At 45.9% G+C, this 16,254-nt stretch overlaps 1 protein-coding gene across 1 annotated transcript in view; it reads right to left on the reverse strand.

Moving 5' to 3' along the window:
• Window positions 1-16,254, reverse strand: part of EXOC3 (exocyst complex component 3) — a 239,946-nt gene that overhangs the window by 131,111 nt on the left and 92,581 nt on the right. Inside the window, exon 7 of the mRNA XM_085606914.1 lies at window positions 10,454-10,554. Coding sequence (XP_085463040.1) covers window positions 10,454-10,554 — 101 coding nt within the window. The remainder of the gene's footprint in view (window positions 1-10,453; window positions 10,555-16,254) is intronic.

Here is a 16,254-nt window from a genome sequence, read left to right on the forward strand (position 1 = left end):
GAGTTAGGCTATTTCCGTCCATGACCATCGTATAGCCCCGGAGAATTGATGAGCAACCATAGTGCACCGCCGTCTCTATAGAACAAGGGTTCTGGAAATGGGGCCCCTAATATTCACAAAGCACAATCTGTGCCAGAAACTAGACACGAATGAGGAATAGGTATATAAGTGACATGCCTGGAGGGAGAGAAAGGGAGGGGGGAGTTGGCCGGGGGAGGGAGTTAGAAGATGAGACTGTGGGATGTAAAGAATGACCTACGGTCTAACCACTAATCAGCATAGCTATTGTATAACTGCGGGAGGAGGGGGATCTCGCGAGTACAGCACGGGGCTGAGTCCGTTTTATGTTCTTGCATTATGGAGCGGTACATACCAGAGTTCACTAACTGTATATCCAGATGTAGGTTAAATGTGATGTATTGATGATCTCTGGTAAAGTTTGTACACCTCAATAAAGTTTGTTTACAAAAAACAATAATGTAAATATAGGTTACAAAACATTAAGTGAGCATTCACAGTAGTGTCACGGCTAATGATCGAAGATTTAAACAATGGCCATTTTGCAGATAGGCAGCCAGAGAAGGATCCACAAGGTAGAAAATACAAGCCTCCAAAAAGTATTATGGCTACATTCTGCAGTGTCTGAGCGATTGATCACTTTTTCTAGTGAAGTCAGCTATACCAAATTGCTGTAAACCAGGTGTGAGAAAGTGGCTCTGTATATACTGTTCCCAAATAGGTACAGTGTGCACAGAGTCCGCAGTCCCTAGAGGTTTGGCAGAGGCTAAAGTTAGATATAACCTTACTCTCTAAAGTGGTAGCTTGGTCGAGCAGTAAGGCAGTATCAGAGGACAGTGTAAAGCATTTGTTGTACACACTCAGTCAGCAAATGGTCTCACACACTCAAGAACTGAACTCTAGGCCAATGGTTTGTATATAAAAATATATAGTTGTTTTACTTTAGAACCAACAAGAGGCATCAAAATATACTTTCTCAGAATGAGATGCTTTAGTTAAATACCTTGCAAGAGGCAATTGACTTGAAATGCAATATTTACAGTTTGTTGCAATAGGCAACACAATTTCAAACACAATAATACATTGAGCTCAATAGGAATTTTAAGTTGTATGCAATTGATTACTTTCAGGATTACTTTTCTAACTCCAGGACTGGATCCTAGATTCAGTCCTGGGACAGTTCTTGGAAACAAGTGAGTAAATACGTTTTAGTTACTGTTGTGATTTTTAACCCCTTGTATGCCCATGACGAGCTGGACTCGTCATGGAGCACAGTCGCGCTGTGCCCATGACGAGTCCAGCTCGTCATGAGGCATACCCTAGGGAATCCCTCTGGTGCGGGCACCAGAGGGATTCCCTTTCTGCCAAAATAGCCTCGGGAGCTGGGGAAGGCTGGGGAAGAATTTCCCCAGCTCCCGAGCCCCCCCCCTCCCTTCACTGTAATGCCGATCAACGCGCACGTCGCGCCGACGTCATTACAGTGAAAGTGAAACTGAAATGAGCCAAAAGGCTCATTTCAGTTGCACTTTCTACGTGCTCAGGGGGCTATCTCAGCCCCCTGAGCACGTAGAAAGACGGGAGAGGTATCGTTTGAAAGGGGAGAATCTCCCCTTTCCAATGGTACCCCTCCCCAGTGGATCCCTGCTTGGGGATCGCCACAGGAGGGCGAGCCCCAAGCAGGGATCCACCCACTAGACACCAGGGAGGGGGGAGCGGCCCCTTGGGCAAGGGCCTTTGCTCCCCCCAAAGAATTTTGGCCAAATTTAGCCTTTTTGCCCCCCCTGGGGGGCAGATGGGGGCAGTACCCCCCAATCTGCCCCCCCGGAGGGCAATAAGCCCACTACACACCAGGGATTTTTTTTAAAAATACAAAATAGGGGTGGGGACTGCCCAAAACGGGCAGGCCCATGCCCCCACCCCACCCCCAATTACTACAGTCTTTCTGCCCCCCCCCGGGGGGCAGATGGGGCATAGGCCCCTAATCTGCCCCTTCGGGGGGGCAGAAAGCCCACTAAAAACCAGGGATTAGTTTTTAGTTTTTTTTTCAGTGTGGGGGCTGCCCGCAACGGGCACGCCAATGCCCCCACCCACCCACCACCATTACAGCCTTTCTGCCCCCCCTGGGGGGCAGATGGGGCATTGGCCCCCAATCTGCCCCCCCGGGGGGGCAGAAAGCCCTATAGACACCAGGGAAATAAAAAAAATAGGGGTGGGGGCTGTCCAAAACAGGCCGGCCCATGCCCCCACCCCCCAATTACTACAGTCTTTCAGCCCCACCCTGGGGGCAGATGGGGCATTGGCCCCTAATCTGCCCCTTCGAGGGGGGCAGAAAGCACACTAAAAACCAGGGATTAGTTTTTAGGTTTTTTCTAGGGTGGGGGCTGCCCGCAACGGGCACGCCAATGCCCCCACTCTCCCCCCCACAAAAATGACAGTCTTTCTGCTCCCCAGGTGGCAGATGGGAGCTGTAGCCCCCAATCTGGCCCCCCTGGGGGGCGCAGAATTCCCACTAGAAACCATGGATTTTTTTGTTTTGTTAGTGTAGGGGTAGGGGCTCCCCAAAATGGGCATGACAATACCCCACCCCACCCCCAGAGAAATTCCAATCTCTCTGCCCCCCCCCCCGGGAGGGCAGATGGCGGCAGTGGCCCCTGATCTGCCCCCTGGGGGGGCAGAAAGCCCACTAGGCGCCAGCGAGTACGCCGGCTTTTTTTATGCGTGTGGGTGGGGGCTGCCCAAAATGGTCATACCAATGCCCCCACCCCCACAAAAAATAGCCACAGTCTTTCTGCCCCTTTAGGGGCATATCGTGATGAAACCACCTTCCCCGATTCCCCCCCCAGGGCGGCAGAAAGCCCACTGGGCTCCGAATTTTCTTTAGCAATATGCATACCTGTGGATTTTGGGCCCTAGCGCAGTTGGCACGTAGGCAAACCTGTACATTTTTTAAAACTAGACACCGAGGGGAATCCAGGATGGGGTGACTTCACTGGCTCTCACCAGGTTCTGTTACCCAGAATCCATTGCAAACCTAAAAATGTGTCCAAAATAACACATTTTCCTCACATTTCTGTGGTGGAAAGTTCTGGAATCTGCGTGGGTCCACAAAATTCCACCCACCCTGCGTTCCCCAAAGTCTTCAGAGAAACATGGTACCTCACTTGCGTGGGTAGGCCTAGTGCCCGCGTCAGCCAAGGGACCAAAACCTATTGAGGCGACATCAAAATTACCTATCACAAAACAACCTGGTTTTGCAAAAGGGGTCCCATGAGTTTTTGGCCCCGGGCTTGGCGGCCATCTAGGGAAACCTACCAAACCCACACATTTCTGAAAACTAGGTACCCGGGAGATTCCAGGGAGGTATGGCTTGCGTGGATCCCCCAACGTTTCCTTACCCAGAATGCCCTGCAAACCTCAAATTTGGCTGAAAAAATCACCTTTTTCACACATTTTTGTGGGGGAAAGTTGTGGCATCACCGGGCTGACACAAATTTTCTACCACCCAGCGTTCCCCCGGGTCTCCTGATAAAAACGGTGCCTCACTCGTGTGGGAGGCCCAAGTACCCGCGACAGGCAAGGACACAAAAATGTATGAAAAAGGTGATTTTTTCAGCTAAATTTGAGGTTTGCAGGGCATTCTGGGTAAGGAAACGTTGGGGGATCCACGCAAGCCATACCTCCCTGGAATCCCCCGGGTGTCTAGTTTTCAGAAATGTGTGGGTTTGGTAGGTTCCCCTAGGTGGCCGCCGAGCACCGGGCCAAAAACCCAGGTGACCCCCCTTGCAAAACCAGGTCGTTTTGATGTAGGCAATTTTCATGCCGCCTGAATACGTTTTGGGCCCCTAAGGGTGGCACAATAAGTGCTGCAGCCCTTAGGGGTCTTCTCTGGTCTTCTCTGGTCACAATGCCCTGGGGACCTAGGGTACCATTTACCAGGGGCTGACATGTGGCCAGAGATGCCAATTGGGTTTAGGTTTTAGTACAGTTTTTAGGGAAGGAACACAGGCCCTGGGTACTTGATTGGCAGAGACCCAGGGCACACCAAGGAAAAGTGCATCAGGTATCAGGCAAAAAAGTGGGGGGGTTACTGCAACAGAAACCCACTTCCTTACAAGGAGAGACTGTACCAATGCATTAATGACTGGGATATGTAGTCAAGGTTCTAGTGTGAGAAAGTGGCTCTATATATACTGTTGCCAAATAGGTACAGGGTGTACAGAGTCCACAGTCCCCAGAGGTTTGGTAGAGGCTAAAGTTAGATATAACCTTACTCTCTAAAGTGGTAGCTTGGTCGAGCAGTAAGGCAGTATCAGAGGACAGTGTAAAGCATTTGTTGCACACACTCAGCCAGCAAATGGTCTCACACACTCAATAACTGAACTCTAGGCCAATGGTTTATATATCAAAAAATATATGCTTGTTTTATTTTAGAACCAACAATAGGTATTAAAATATACTTTCTCAGGATGAGATGCTTTATATAAATACTTTTGCAATATGCAATTGGCTTTTGTAGAAACTTACAAGTGGTTGCAATAGGCAACACAGTTTTAAACACAATAATGCATTGAGTTCAATGGAAGTTTCCAGTTATTTGCAATAAATTACTTTTTGGATTACTTTTGGAATTCCAGGACTGGATCCTAGATTCAGTCCTGGGACAGAACTTAGAAACAAGTGATAAAAGTCGACTTAATTACTGTGATGATTTTTAGACGATATTTTGCTATTTTAAAAGTTGACACTCAGAAAATATTTCATAGAGTCAGTCAATGATTCCCTATGGCAGAAAATTCAAGTTGCAGGTATAGTATGTTCTCCTTACTTTTGTAATCCAGTACTGGGTGCCTAGACTCAGTACTGGGACCTTTATCCAAAAGAGGTAAGTAATTACGTTTTCAGAAATTATACGATTTTTAAAGAATATTTAAAGTTTGCAGAAATTGACACTTAGAAGAAAGTTCACAGAAAAACAGTCAATGATTTCCTATGGGAGAAAATTGGGTTACTGGTAAGTACAGTTGTAAGTATTTTTCAGAGTCAGTGCTGGGCACCATGATGCAGCACTGGGAGCCCCCTTATTGCAGGTGAGTATTTTCATTTTCGTTACTCGGCTGATTTTTGGTGAATATTTTAAGTTTTGAAAAGTCCACACAAAAGAAATTTCAGGAAAAGCCAGTCAATGTTACCCTATGGAGAAAATTGAGTTATCGGTTTAAAGGTAAGTACTCGACTGGCAGAGTTAAAGTTCTGGGCATAGACTCAGGGGTCTCCCAGGGTCAGGTAGGTACAGTTGGTTCACCCTCAGCGGCACAAGGGCGGCCGGGTGCAGAGAGAGTTAGGCCCAATGTTATCCTATGAGAGGTAGGGGGGCCTTGGTTGGTGGTTGCTGACTGGTCACTTACTCAGGGCAAGTGAGGAAGTAGATAGGTGTAGAGGTTGCACTTCCAGGGCCACTCGGGCGGCTAGGTGCAGGGTGCTTCTGAACCTTCGGACGCTCAATTGATTTCAATGGGAAAGCTTCGGTTTAGAAAAAGACTGCACGCTCGGGACGAAGATTTTTCAGGTGCCACCACCACTTCGAGAGGCAAGTTGGGTAGTTGGAGGATAGGTAGGCACCCCGGGATTGGGCACAGGGGGCCGTGGGGCGCCGGGTGCAGGGGTGCCTTTTGGTGTCGGGAAATCTTACCCTCGGTTGATCGCGGTTGGGGGGGCACCTGGTTCTGAGGCTGCAGGCTTCTTCAGGAGTGCAGAGGGAGGTCCTTGGGTGCCGGACTCGGGGTCACAGTCGCCGTGGGGTCGTCCTCGTGATCTTTGTTCATTCCTGCACAGGCCAGGCTTGGCGGGTGCAGAGTGTGCTGGGTTCGCGGTTCCGGGCTGCCCCTAGGGATTAGAAGTAGATTTTGAGTAGAGCCTCTACTCATGGGAGTACCAGGGGGCTTAGAGTCAAAAGGTAGCCAGGTCCTCCGGGGTTTGTGAGATTGGTGGCCACAAGAGATGCCAGGTTGGAGCAGGAGCAGGTTCGAGGGTCGACAGGCCAGTAGGGCTGGGGCCAAAGCAGTTGGTGTCTTCCTCTTCTTAGCAGCTGCAGGGCAGGTCTTCTTTCTTCTAGCTCTTCTTCGGATTTCGGAATCTGGAATCTGGGGAAGGAAGGTTCAGGGTGCCCCTAAATACTAGATTTAGGGGCGTTACAGGTAGGTGAAGGGCAGGGACCAATGGGTCCCTGTCCTGGGGTGGGTACACCCCCTATTCTGCCTCTCTCCTGTGGGAGGGGGGCAGTAGCCTAATCCTGATTGGGCAGGGCTTCCCATCTTCAAGATGGCGAGAGCCCGGAGATGTGCTTCACCTCGCCTCCCCCACCTGAGGGGTGGGCAGGCTGGCACATCCCCTGTCCTTATTTGGGGTTTCCGGCCAAGCTTCCTGCAAGAGTGGGGGGTTGAAGTGGCCTGGGGAAGCACACAGTGGCGGCATGCCTTTGAAGCTTCCCCCTGCCCATCCTGGGGGAGGAGATTTAGCACCTCACCCAGGATGTGCATTGTTGCAGGCCCAGGAGAGCAGGGGCTCTCCTACCCAGGGGTCCAGCAACATGTCTGCTGTGTGGCAGCCTAGGCAGCCTCAGAACAAACGTGGATTGAAGGTTAGGTTTTAGGGGGCATCTCTAAGATGCCCTCTGGGGTGCTTGGTACATTAAATCCCACACTGGCATCAGTGCGGGTTTAATGTGCTGAGAAGTTTGATACCAAACTTCTCAGTCTTCAGTGTTGCCATTATGGTGCTGTGGAGTTCGTGTTTGACGAGCTCTCAGCACCATGTGCTCTTAAATGGCAGCACTGCACTTACAGTGCCCAGGAATGGACCTGGGTACTGTAGGGGCACAGGGCTCCTGCTCCTGTGCCCACACCACTGGCATTGGGCACCCAGCTAGAGGGGTGGCTGATGTATGCCATGGCAGTGTAGGTGGTGGGCATGGCACTCAGGGATGTGTGCCATGCCGACTCTTTGTTTTGTCTTGTACCCAGACACCCAGCCTGCAAGGGCAGTGTGTGTGTGTGTGTGTGTGTGTGTGTGTAAGGGTACAGGGCCTCTAAGGGTGGCACAATGAGTGCTGCAGCCCTTAGAGGCCTTCCCTGGTCACAAGGCCCTGGGTACCTAGGGTACCATTTACCAGGGGCTGACATGTGGCCAGGGTTTGCCAATTTGGGTTTTGTGTTTTAGGGAAGGAACATAGGCCCTGGGCACCTGATTGGCAGGAGTCCAGGGCACACTCAGTCAAAGTACATTCAGCAATTCAGCTAAAAGTGGGGGCATACCATGCAAGAAAGATGGCACTTTCTCACATCTAGGTAAAGTCAAAAGTATTGTAATGTGAAAAACAATTACTGTAATTTTGCAGCTTGGTTAGGCAGGCACGTTGAGTGGGCCAATCTGTATGCTCAGATTTTTCAACACAATTAGCTGGGTTGAGACAGTTTGGGCCTATAAGTGCAAGGAAGACGTTGATGAGACAGTAAGTATGCATGCATAAACAATCTCAATCTCTCTCTATCGACTACCTACAGAATCCCCCCCCCTTCTACGATCACAAACACCATACAAGAGGTTCAAACGTGTAGACCTAGGTCAACGAATGCTTTACATAACAGCATACTGCGAACCAGACCAACCTTGAAACAGACAGTCTTCAACCCATCAAAATCCTAATCCATCAAATGTGCCCTGTGAAGAATTAAAATGGACTTAATGTTCTTTTAGGAGCTTCAGTTGATTTTAATGACAAAATAATGAATGCCAATTATATACGCTAAGATATCACACAATAATGGTGATGTTGCTTCTTTACAACAGGTAGTTTATTACATAATATTTTTCATGTAAATAATTATTTTGTATTATTTCAGGTTTTTTAATACAAAAGTATCAACATGACACCTGTGTTTTTCTTTTTTTTCTATGAAAGCATTAAAATGATCATGTAATACATTTGTATATCATTTACTCTCCTAGTGTCATAAACTTGATTACCATTTTTTTGCTCAAGCAGAGACAAAGTAATTTCCTGAGCCTCTGGGAATTCCACCGGCTTTTGTATACGGAGTAAAAGAGAAAATGACCCTTCTTAATAAGGATGAAAATCATTTTTTTCTCAGTTGAAATTCCGTTTGCAGTTTCTTTCTGAGATGAAGCTCACAAGAGCTAGGCTGGCTTACCAGCTATGACTGGGTAGATGGGGAAAAGAAGTGGGTTGAGTAAGAGGGTGCGATTAAGAGGGTAATGAAGAACCCCTTTAGGACTAATGTACTAAAGCTACTGGAGACCCCTCCCCATTCCAGCCATGAGCACGCAATTATCAGCATACATGAGTACAAGTAACCTTCAAGGTCCCCATTTTGGGGGGATGGGGGGGGGGTAGGATCTTGGGGGTATATCAGCTGCTGCATCTATCGGGACGCCATCTAAGTCATTAATTTAATGTAGAGACTGAAAAGAAAGGGGGCTTGCCTAACCCCTTCCTAATCTTTATATATGGGTTGCACCCCCCACTTGGCCCGAACCTAATGCTACCTTTTCTATCTGCATGCAACTGGGAGAGGAAGTGGACAATTTTTAGATTGGCTCCTTTATTTATTAGCATTTTCTATAGCCTCCCCCTAGAAACATTGTCAAAAGCTGCACTTCGGTCCATAAAGTACAAAAAGAGGCATCCCTCTTTAGCAGCTATGTATTTACTCATGATTAAATTAAAGCATTGGGCAACGGTTCCTAAGCCCCGCCTGAAGCCATATTGTGCAGATGTTAAAATGCACTTCTCATCTGCTCATGTTTCAAGTTGGTCTAGCAAGACTCGCCGTGGTGTCAATTAAAGCTATTGCCCAGTAGCATTGGGGATCACTCCTATCTCCATTTTTAAAAATTGATACAATAATTGCCCTGGACCAAGATTTGAGATCAGTATTGGGGCCCAGAGTGCCAGATTGTCCTTAAACAGGTCAACTGGAAGCCCATCAGGTCCCGGTGCTTTATTACTGGGGCGTCCTTTTAGAGCGGAAATGATTTTCCCAAGGGAGAATTTTAATTATCCTTCAGCCTCTGGGTTTAATGAATCCTCTATGGCATTATACTCAGCGGGTTCTGCTACATTAGAGTAAACAATTTAGTGAAATGATTGACCCAGATTTGCTCATGGATGGTCGTATTTATGCTGGTTGTGGGACTGTTTGAAAAGGAGGATGCATTAGGTACCTTCCAAAATTGTGGCACATCATTCGTTCCTAGGCAACAGCTAGCTGCCTCCAAGCCGCCTTCCCAATTTTTTCTTTCCTTCGTGTGATGGCTTCATTGTAAAGCTTCCTACAAGTCCTAATTTATATCGGTGCCTTTGGCGAGATTTTAAGGGCTTGTTTGCGAGAGCTAATTGTCTGTGTGCACGTCTTGTCAATCCATTTATTATATCTTAGTACATGATGATGCTTAGTAAGTGTTATCACCCCGATTTTTGTGTACTCAATTGGGCAGACCATCTTATTAGTAGACATTGAAGGAAGCCCTAAGCTAAAACCTAAAAATAAAAGTGGGTTATGGTCACTCATATGACACTCTAAAATCTAGAACTTGCATACCTTCCCAACCCAACTGACGTTAAGGTAAGCCAGTGCTTGATATTATTTGGGACTGACCTATTAATCACAATGTGATGAGATGAGCAAGAAGTACGAGTCACTGATCTTTTTCTTGATAGTGCTTGCAAGAAGTGAAATTTGTAAGAGATGGATCACCCCGACCCACCAGTGGTGTCAGATTGGCAAAAGTCTGTGTGTTACTTCAATAAATTAGACCTAGAACGTAAGGTCATCTCAGTTGAGAGAAGATAGAACCCATTTGTGGCCTGGCAACCAAACTGCTAATTGTTCTAAAATTACACCCCAGCTCAGCAAAAATATGGGTCCACTCCCAAAAAAACACAAAATATTCAGCAACTATGCACATCAGGTACTTTAGTTTGGAGTGTATAGGCTCAACTCTTCGACTTGGGTGCAAACTGAAGGTACAATTAGGACAAAACAAAATTACAATAATCTAGTTGTGTCTCGGGGCTCACCAGGGCAGTAAGCAGAACAAGCATTGGCATAGCCAATAGGTCTCGCCTTTGGGACCTTATAAGTGTTTAGCCATGCAACAGTTGCATAACTAAATACTTATAAGGTCCCAAAAGCGAGACCTGTTGGCTATGCAAAGCGGCTGTGCGGCCGCGAAAGTGAAAGTGATCGCGATCAAACATCAAAGTAATTGCGTTAAAGTGAAGCGCGCGCGCGCACATGCCCTGTAGCTCTAGGCTGGCCTGGTAGCACTTTTTGGAGCCATCTCAATAAGTCTCGCCAGACCAGCGCATGCGCTGGGTCAGGCGAGACCTAAAAATCACAATACTTCAGCAACCTACCTCATCAAGAATGAACTCATTTGCTGCAAACACAGCAACAACACCTTCTTCTTCAAATCTTCACTGATCTGTGTGGCCACCTGGAGGTTTTGCTCAAACATCTATAATTGGAAGAAAATTATACAATAGGGTTAACTAAATTTTATATCTGTAGTCAAGGCTCTATTAAACAAATCTTTCAGTAAAAGTAACAGCTAATCAACTGTCTTGAGATTATTATGCTCGGGGCACTTTTCTGGGGGAGTTTAACAAATCTGTAAATACTTCTCCTGGTCAATATTGTTTTTCAAGATTTGTGGGATTTTAGAGGCACTTTGAACAAATGTAATGTTTTTGGCTTTGACTTTATTTACTTTTGGTGTAGAGCACATATCCCATGTCAGTCTTGCTGTGTCAACCTTTATTATTGTGTATCAATTTGCCCTGGTAGAAGATGGTTTGATTTGAATTGACAGACCATGATGTAAACAATTTTCTATCTACCAATGTCTTACTTGGAAAGAACTTTCCCTTTAGGGTCAAAATCAAAATGTAGCAGTTGTCTATGCCTAAAGCCCTTACTCCTGTCAACATCTTCTTGTCCAGTTGTCGTAGAAGCATAACAGAACAACAAATGCAAAGTTATGGAAATATGGTTGAATTTATATGATGATACTATTAGCCAAGAAAAAAAAAGGACAAGCTTCAGTTCCAGATATTTATTTCAATGTGCACTAGTGAGATAAAGGATTCACAGCACTTCACATTCAGAACATCAAAAAAACTGATTATAAAGTAACTGAACACTTAGCACAGTAACAACCCTTTCTCGTGATTTTCATTCTGACTAATTTCAAGGAGTTCAACAGACGGGCATAAGGTTCCCCCTCCCAGTTCATCACAATAAGAATAGGACTAAACAACGTTTTGCTTGAAAGTGATCAAAGAGAGAATGAGGAGATATATTGGTAGATTTTAACCATTTATTATTGTTGCTATATTATTTTGGCACTCAACTGATAATGGTACGGAAGTAGACAAATGTTCAATAAATCTCTTTCCAGGTAATTTTAATTCACCAGGTAGAAGAAACAAATGTTTTTTAAAAGAATATACCACGTGGTAAAGGGGGTCCTCCAATCTTTCTTTTATTGCTGCATGCTAATCTCACTACTGCCAACAGTTTGATGTACGTACCTGCTTCCACTAATTCTAGGTGCCTTTATCTTACTTTCCTGAACGACTTACCGCTGGTAATCAACAGAATAGGTTTGCCAATACAACTATCTACCACAGCCTCTCTAAATGGCTTGAATAATCATTGGCTTTTCCCCTACTGTCCCACAGTGTTCTTCACCATAGGTTTTACAAGTTTTAGTATAACTATCTTACAGAAATGGATTAGCATTTATTTGTTCCATTTGCTCTTGCAAAACACCTGCAAGCCACATCATTTACATTGCCGGTCTTCATTTTAAAGAAAATTAATAAGTGGAACAGGTATCTTCTTCTCTCCCTTTCAACTAAGAATGCAAACCCTCACCTTCTCCTGTCCCCAATTTACCAAGAAAGTTCTTGGTCTCCTTTCTTCATGCGTTTGTAATTTTCAGTTCTTTTGTTCTACTCTTCATAATTGCTCTGTTTTGAAAGCATCTTCTCTGTAGGCTGTGATCAAGATTCATTCTGCTCTAAACGAACATAACAAAATGAAGTGCCTGTAATTTGACCGGCTATTTTCACATACCATTCTTACTAGAGCATTCTTCAAAACGTTGTCCACATTTTCAAATATATTGCCCTCAAAATTCATAGACAAACATGGGTTGTTGGTCACATGATCCAAAGTTTACATTACCTCGATTTCTTTTACAGTGTCCACTTTTTTTAGGCGTGTGCACAAAACGATTCATAGAGTGGATTCTTGTATTCCTGTAGGACATCTAGCATACACCTTGTGTTTGCTGCACGATTAGTTAGGAAGCTCCAGATAAAATGTGTAAATGTAATTGTCAATTAGGAAAAAAGGGTATGCCGTTCCTCCTGGTCAGGGGAGTTAGTGTGAAATGTACACTCTACCCCAAGATAGAGACAAAGTGAGGGATAATGTCTGGACAGCCTAGGGACTTATAGCATGTGATGGGTAGGGGAACCCACACTGGTGGAACTAAAACCCTCACACACCCAGCAAGCTAGGTGTCATGCTTCATCATCTGGGTTTTGCTCCTCGTCGGGTCGGCGCTGCAATTCCCAACGGGCACCCAAAGATGGGGCTCTTTAACGGAGATCTTTTGTTCCTCGCCGAAGGTTGAGTGCAAGTGAGGGCCAGGTAAGTGTAGACGTTAGTGAGTGTATTTTAAAACAGGGTCGGTTAGTCTGAATAATAAGTTTATTGGGTCAGTAAACCACCCTATTAAAAACAATATGAGTGGCGGTAGTCTGGACACAATGAGTCAAGGACTACTCCGCTCTACTCAGATGGTCAACATGTTTCTCGCCTCATGGTCAGGGGGATCCAGCGGCAATTCATCAGGACCAATGAAATGTGAACTATCTACAAAACGTGAGGGTGTAAGACAGGATATTGAAGTATTGTGTTAGTGCCTGGATAAAACTACCCTATGGAAGTGTGGAAAAAACTTAACACTTCCGCATGGGAATGGCCTAAAGGAAAAGGAGAAAAGAAGCATAACAGGCCAAAACAGAACATTAAAATACACTTAGTCGTTCATATACATAGTAATCTGGAGCCAAGGACTCCTCGTATGCATGTCCAATACACAAAGCAATTGCGCTCGAAAGGAGTGATCATGCATAAGTGGATGCAGTGTAAAACACGTGTCAAGTGACCCAAAAGACAAAAATCCAAAGCAATCTGAATTATCGTCACAAGGTCTGACAACGCTCACCTAAGGTTTGAGCTAGTGCCGCTCCAATCGATGCGTGGCGAGCCTCTTGGGATGGCGTAGTAGCCTGCTTAAATTTGTATCTAAAACAAGAGACTCAACTAGGTAGGTGTATACATAACAATACACCTGCTTGGTGCTAGGTGTTGTCAAAGGAACTGGTAAGCAAGGTCCCCCGGAACCCCGGTCACCGGGAACCACCGCTCGAGGAGCGAGCCAACCCCAAGCCTGGAGCACCGCCCATGGTGGTCCGCGGTACAAGACAGCGTTGGGGTCGGCCAGTCACAAAAGCAGCGGTCAGCCGTCCACCGGCGTCTAGGGGACCCCAGACCGTTCGATCAAAGTGATGCTAACCAGGTGGTAGTTACTTACGGTTCTGCTGCCCAAGGGTGGTTTGCAAACCTACCCCGCTCCGCCGAAACCGGGAAGTGTGATTCACTTTCCAATGCTCCAATAAGAACTGGTCCGGTCAAGTGTAGGCGAGCTCTGATTGGGCGTCTAATGTCAGATGACTGGTGTCGGAAGCCCCACCCAAGTAAAGTGACTATGGGCGCCATCTTGGAATGGGGTGCTGCTACAGCATCAGGTCGTGAATGGTGTCTCTCAGTAGCTAGGGGAGGACCCCAAGAGGAATAATGATATCCATTTCGCTCCGGTCCTATATTAAGTAGTTAATCGGGTAAATGTCTGCTTGACAGAGTATATAACTGGGTTGTATGCATTGTGCAAAGGATCAGGTAATGCGAGTTGAACCAAACTACCCACTGGGTTATTGTTGTATTGGTCACGTGTCAGTAGAATCCAGATAATGGTGTAAAATATTCGGGGATCACTGCCGTATCAGTGAGTAACTGCGTCCGCCCCTTGTCTATCAGGGGTGGTAAGATCATTGACGGGGTTACTATTGTGTTGGTCACGTATCAGGGGATTCCAGAAATTGGTGTAAGATATACGGGGATCACTGCCGTATCAATAAGTAACTGAGTCCGCCCCTGGTCTATCAGGGGTGGTAAGGTCATTGACAATATAGGGGAAGAGTGTAAAAATATAAAAATATCAGTGTGTTAGTGTACCCCACGGTATATCGTCATTCAAACCTCTCGTATCAGATGAGAGTCTGTGCACCCATCTTTGTTCGAGTCTAAACAAAGCTTGTGTTGTAATTCTTGGATGTGACTCCAAAACGACCCATCTCAGGGAGTCTAGTGTATGGTGAAGACTCTTGAAGTGTGAATACAGTTTTGTGGTCTCCTTCAAGCATCTTATGTTACTTTTATGCTCAGTGATGCATGTTTTAATAGCCCGTGTCGTCATCCCTATATAGTTTAATGTACAGGGGCACTGTAATAGATAAATGCAGTTGGTGGAATTGCAATTAGTGTGGCGTGCCAGTGACCAAGTTAGGGTGTCGGACAAAATCACCTCCTTGGTAGTAATCGTCTGTTTACAGGACGTGCAATTACCACAGGGAAAATGTCCAACAACTGGTGGAAGCCCCCATAGAGTACCCTGGGGGTTCTGTGTTTCTTTTCTGGCAGGTCTGGTATGAATCAATATGTCTTTCAGATTCTGAGTCCTCTTAAAGGCGAATCTGGGTTGAGGTAAAGAGAGGTTGCCAGAAGCTAGGATACCCCAGTGTTTTTTGATCACCTTTTTCATTGTATTTGAAGAGGGGGTGAACGAGGTAACACAGGTCAGGATGTCAGTTTGTTCCGTGGTCCTGGTCTCAAGTAATGCCTCTCTGGGGTTATTCCTAGCGCGTTTCATAGCTTTTGTAATAGTGTTGGTCGGATACCCTCTTTCTTTTAAATTGTTTGCTAGGATATCAGCCTCTTTTTTGTAGTCCACCACTGAGCTACAATTTCTCCTCACACGGAGAAACTGACCGAAAGGTAAGTTATCCCTTAATGCCTTGGGATGGTGACTGCTGTAGAGCAAGAGGCTGTTCCTGTTGGTTGGTTTTTTGTAAAGGCTGGTTGACAAAGCCCCAGAAACCAATCTAATGTCTAGGTCCAGAAATGCTATGTGTGACGTGGAGATGTGATTGGTAAATTTTAAATAAGGGTTCTGTACATTAATCCATTGACAGAACTCTTCACATTTATTCCATGGTCCTTTCCAGAGGATGAGGACATCATCTATAAAGCGTCTCCACATGATCAAATTATCGCCAAATGGATTGGTGGGGCTCTGGATGATCTCCTTTTCGAAAGCTGCCATGTAGAGGCAGGCCAGACTAGGGGCAAATGTACTACCCATTGAAGTCCCTTGGCATTGGTGGAACAGTTCATTCCGGAATTCAAAGAAATTCTCCGTTAATGCCAGGGACGCTAGGTCCATGATGAAAGACACAGGTGTAGGTGATGTCCATTCCTCATTGCGAAGGGCCGCTTCGATCACTGTGAGGGTTGCTTGTTGTGGGATATTAGTGTACAACGCCTCCACATCTAAAGTGACCAGGAGGGTAATCTCCCCATTTGGTTCAAACCCTTCAATAGTTCTGAGGATGTCACTGGTGTCTTTGATGTAAGACGGTATTCTTTGGACCAAGGGTTGTAAGAAGTGATCTACAAATCTGGACAGCGGCTCAAGAACAGAACCAATCCCGGACACGATAGGCCTGCCTGGGGTCGGTGAGGTTCCTTTGTGGACCTTGGGCAATGTGTAGAAATATGGTATTACAGGATCACAAACATTAAGATAATCTGCTTCTTTCTTGGTAATCCAACCATTAGTCTCTGCCTCAAGGGTAAGGCTATTGATTGCGTTCTTCAGTCTTGGCGTAGGATCTAACGTGATTGGTGTATAGTATTTCCGATCACATAGTTGCCGTCGACATTCTCTCTCGTAGTCAGAGGTGGACTGGATGACTGTAGCACCACCTTTGTCTGCTTGTTTAATTGTGATCGAGTGGTCGTC

The sequence above is a fragment of the Triturus cristatus genome, chromosome 5_2 (genome assembly GCF_964204655.1).
Source record: "Triturus cristatus chromosome 5_2, aTriCri1.1, whole genome shotgun sequence".
Classification (NCBI taxonomy): domain Eukaryota; kingdom Metazoa; phylum Chordata; class Amphibia; order Caudata; family Salamandridae; genus Triturus; species Triturus cristatus.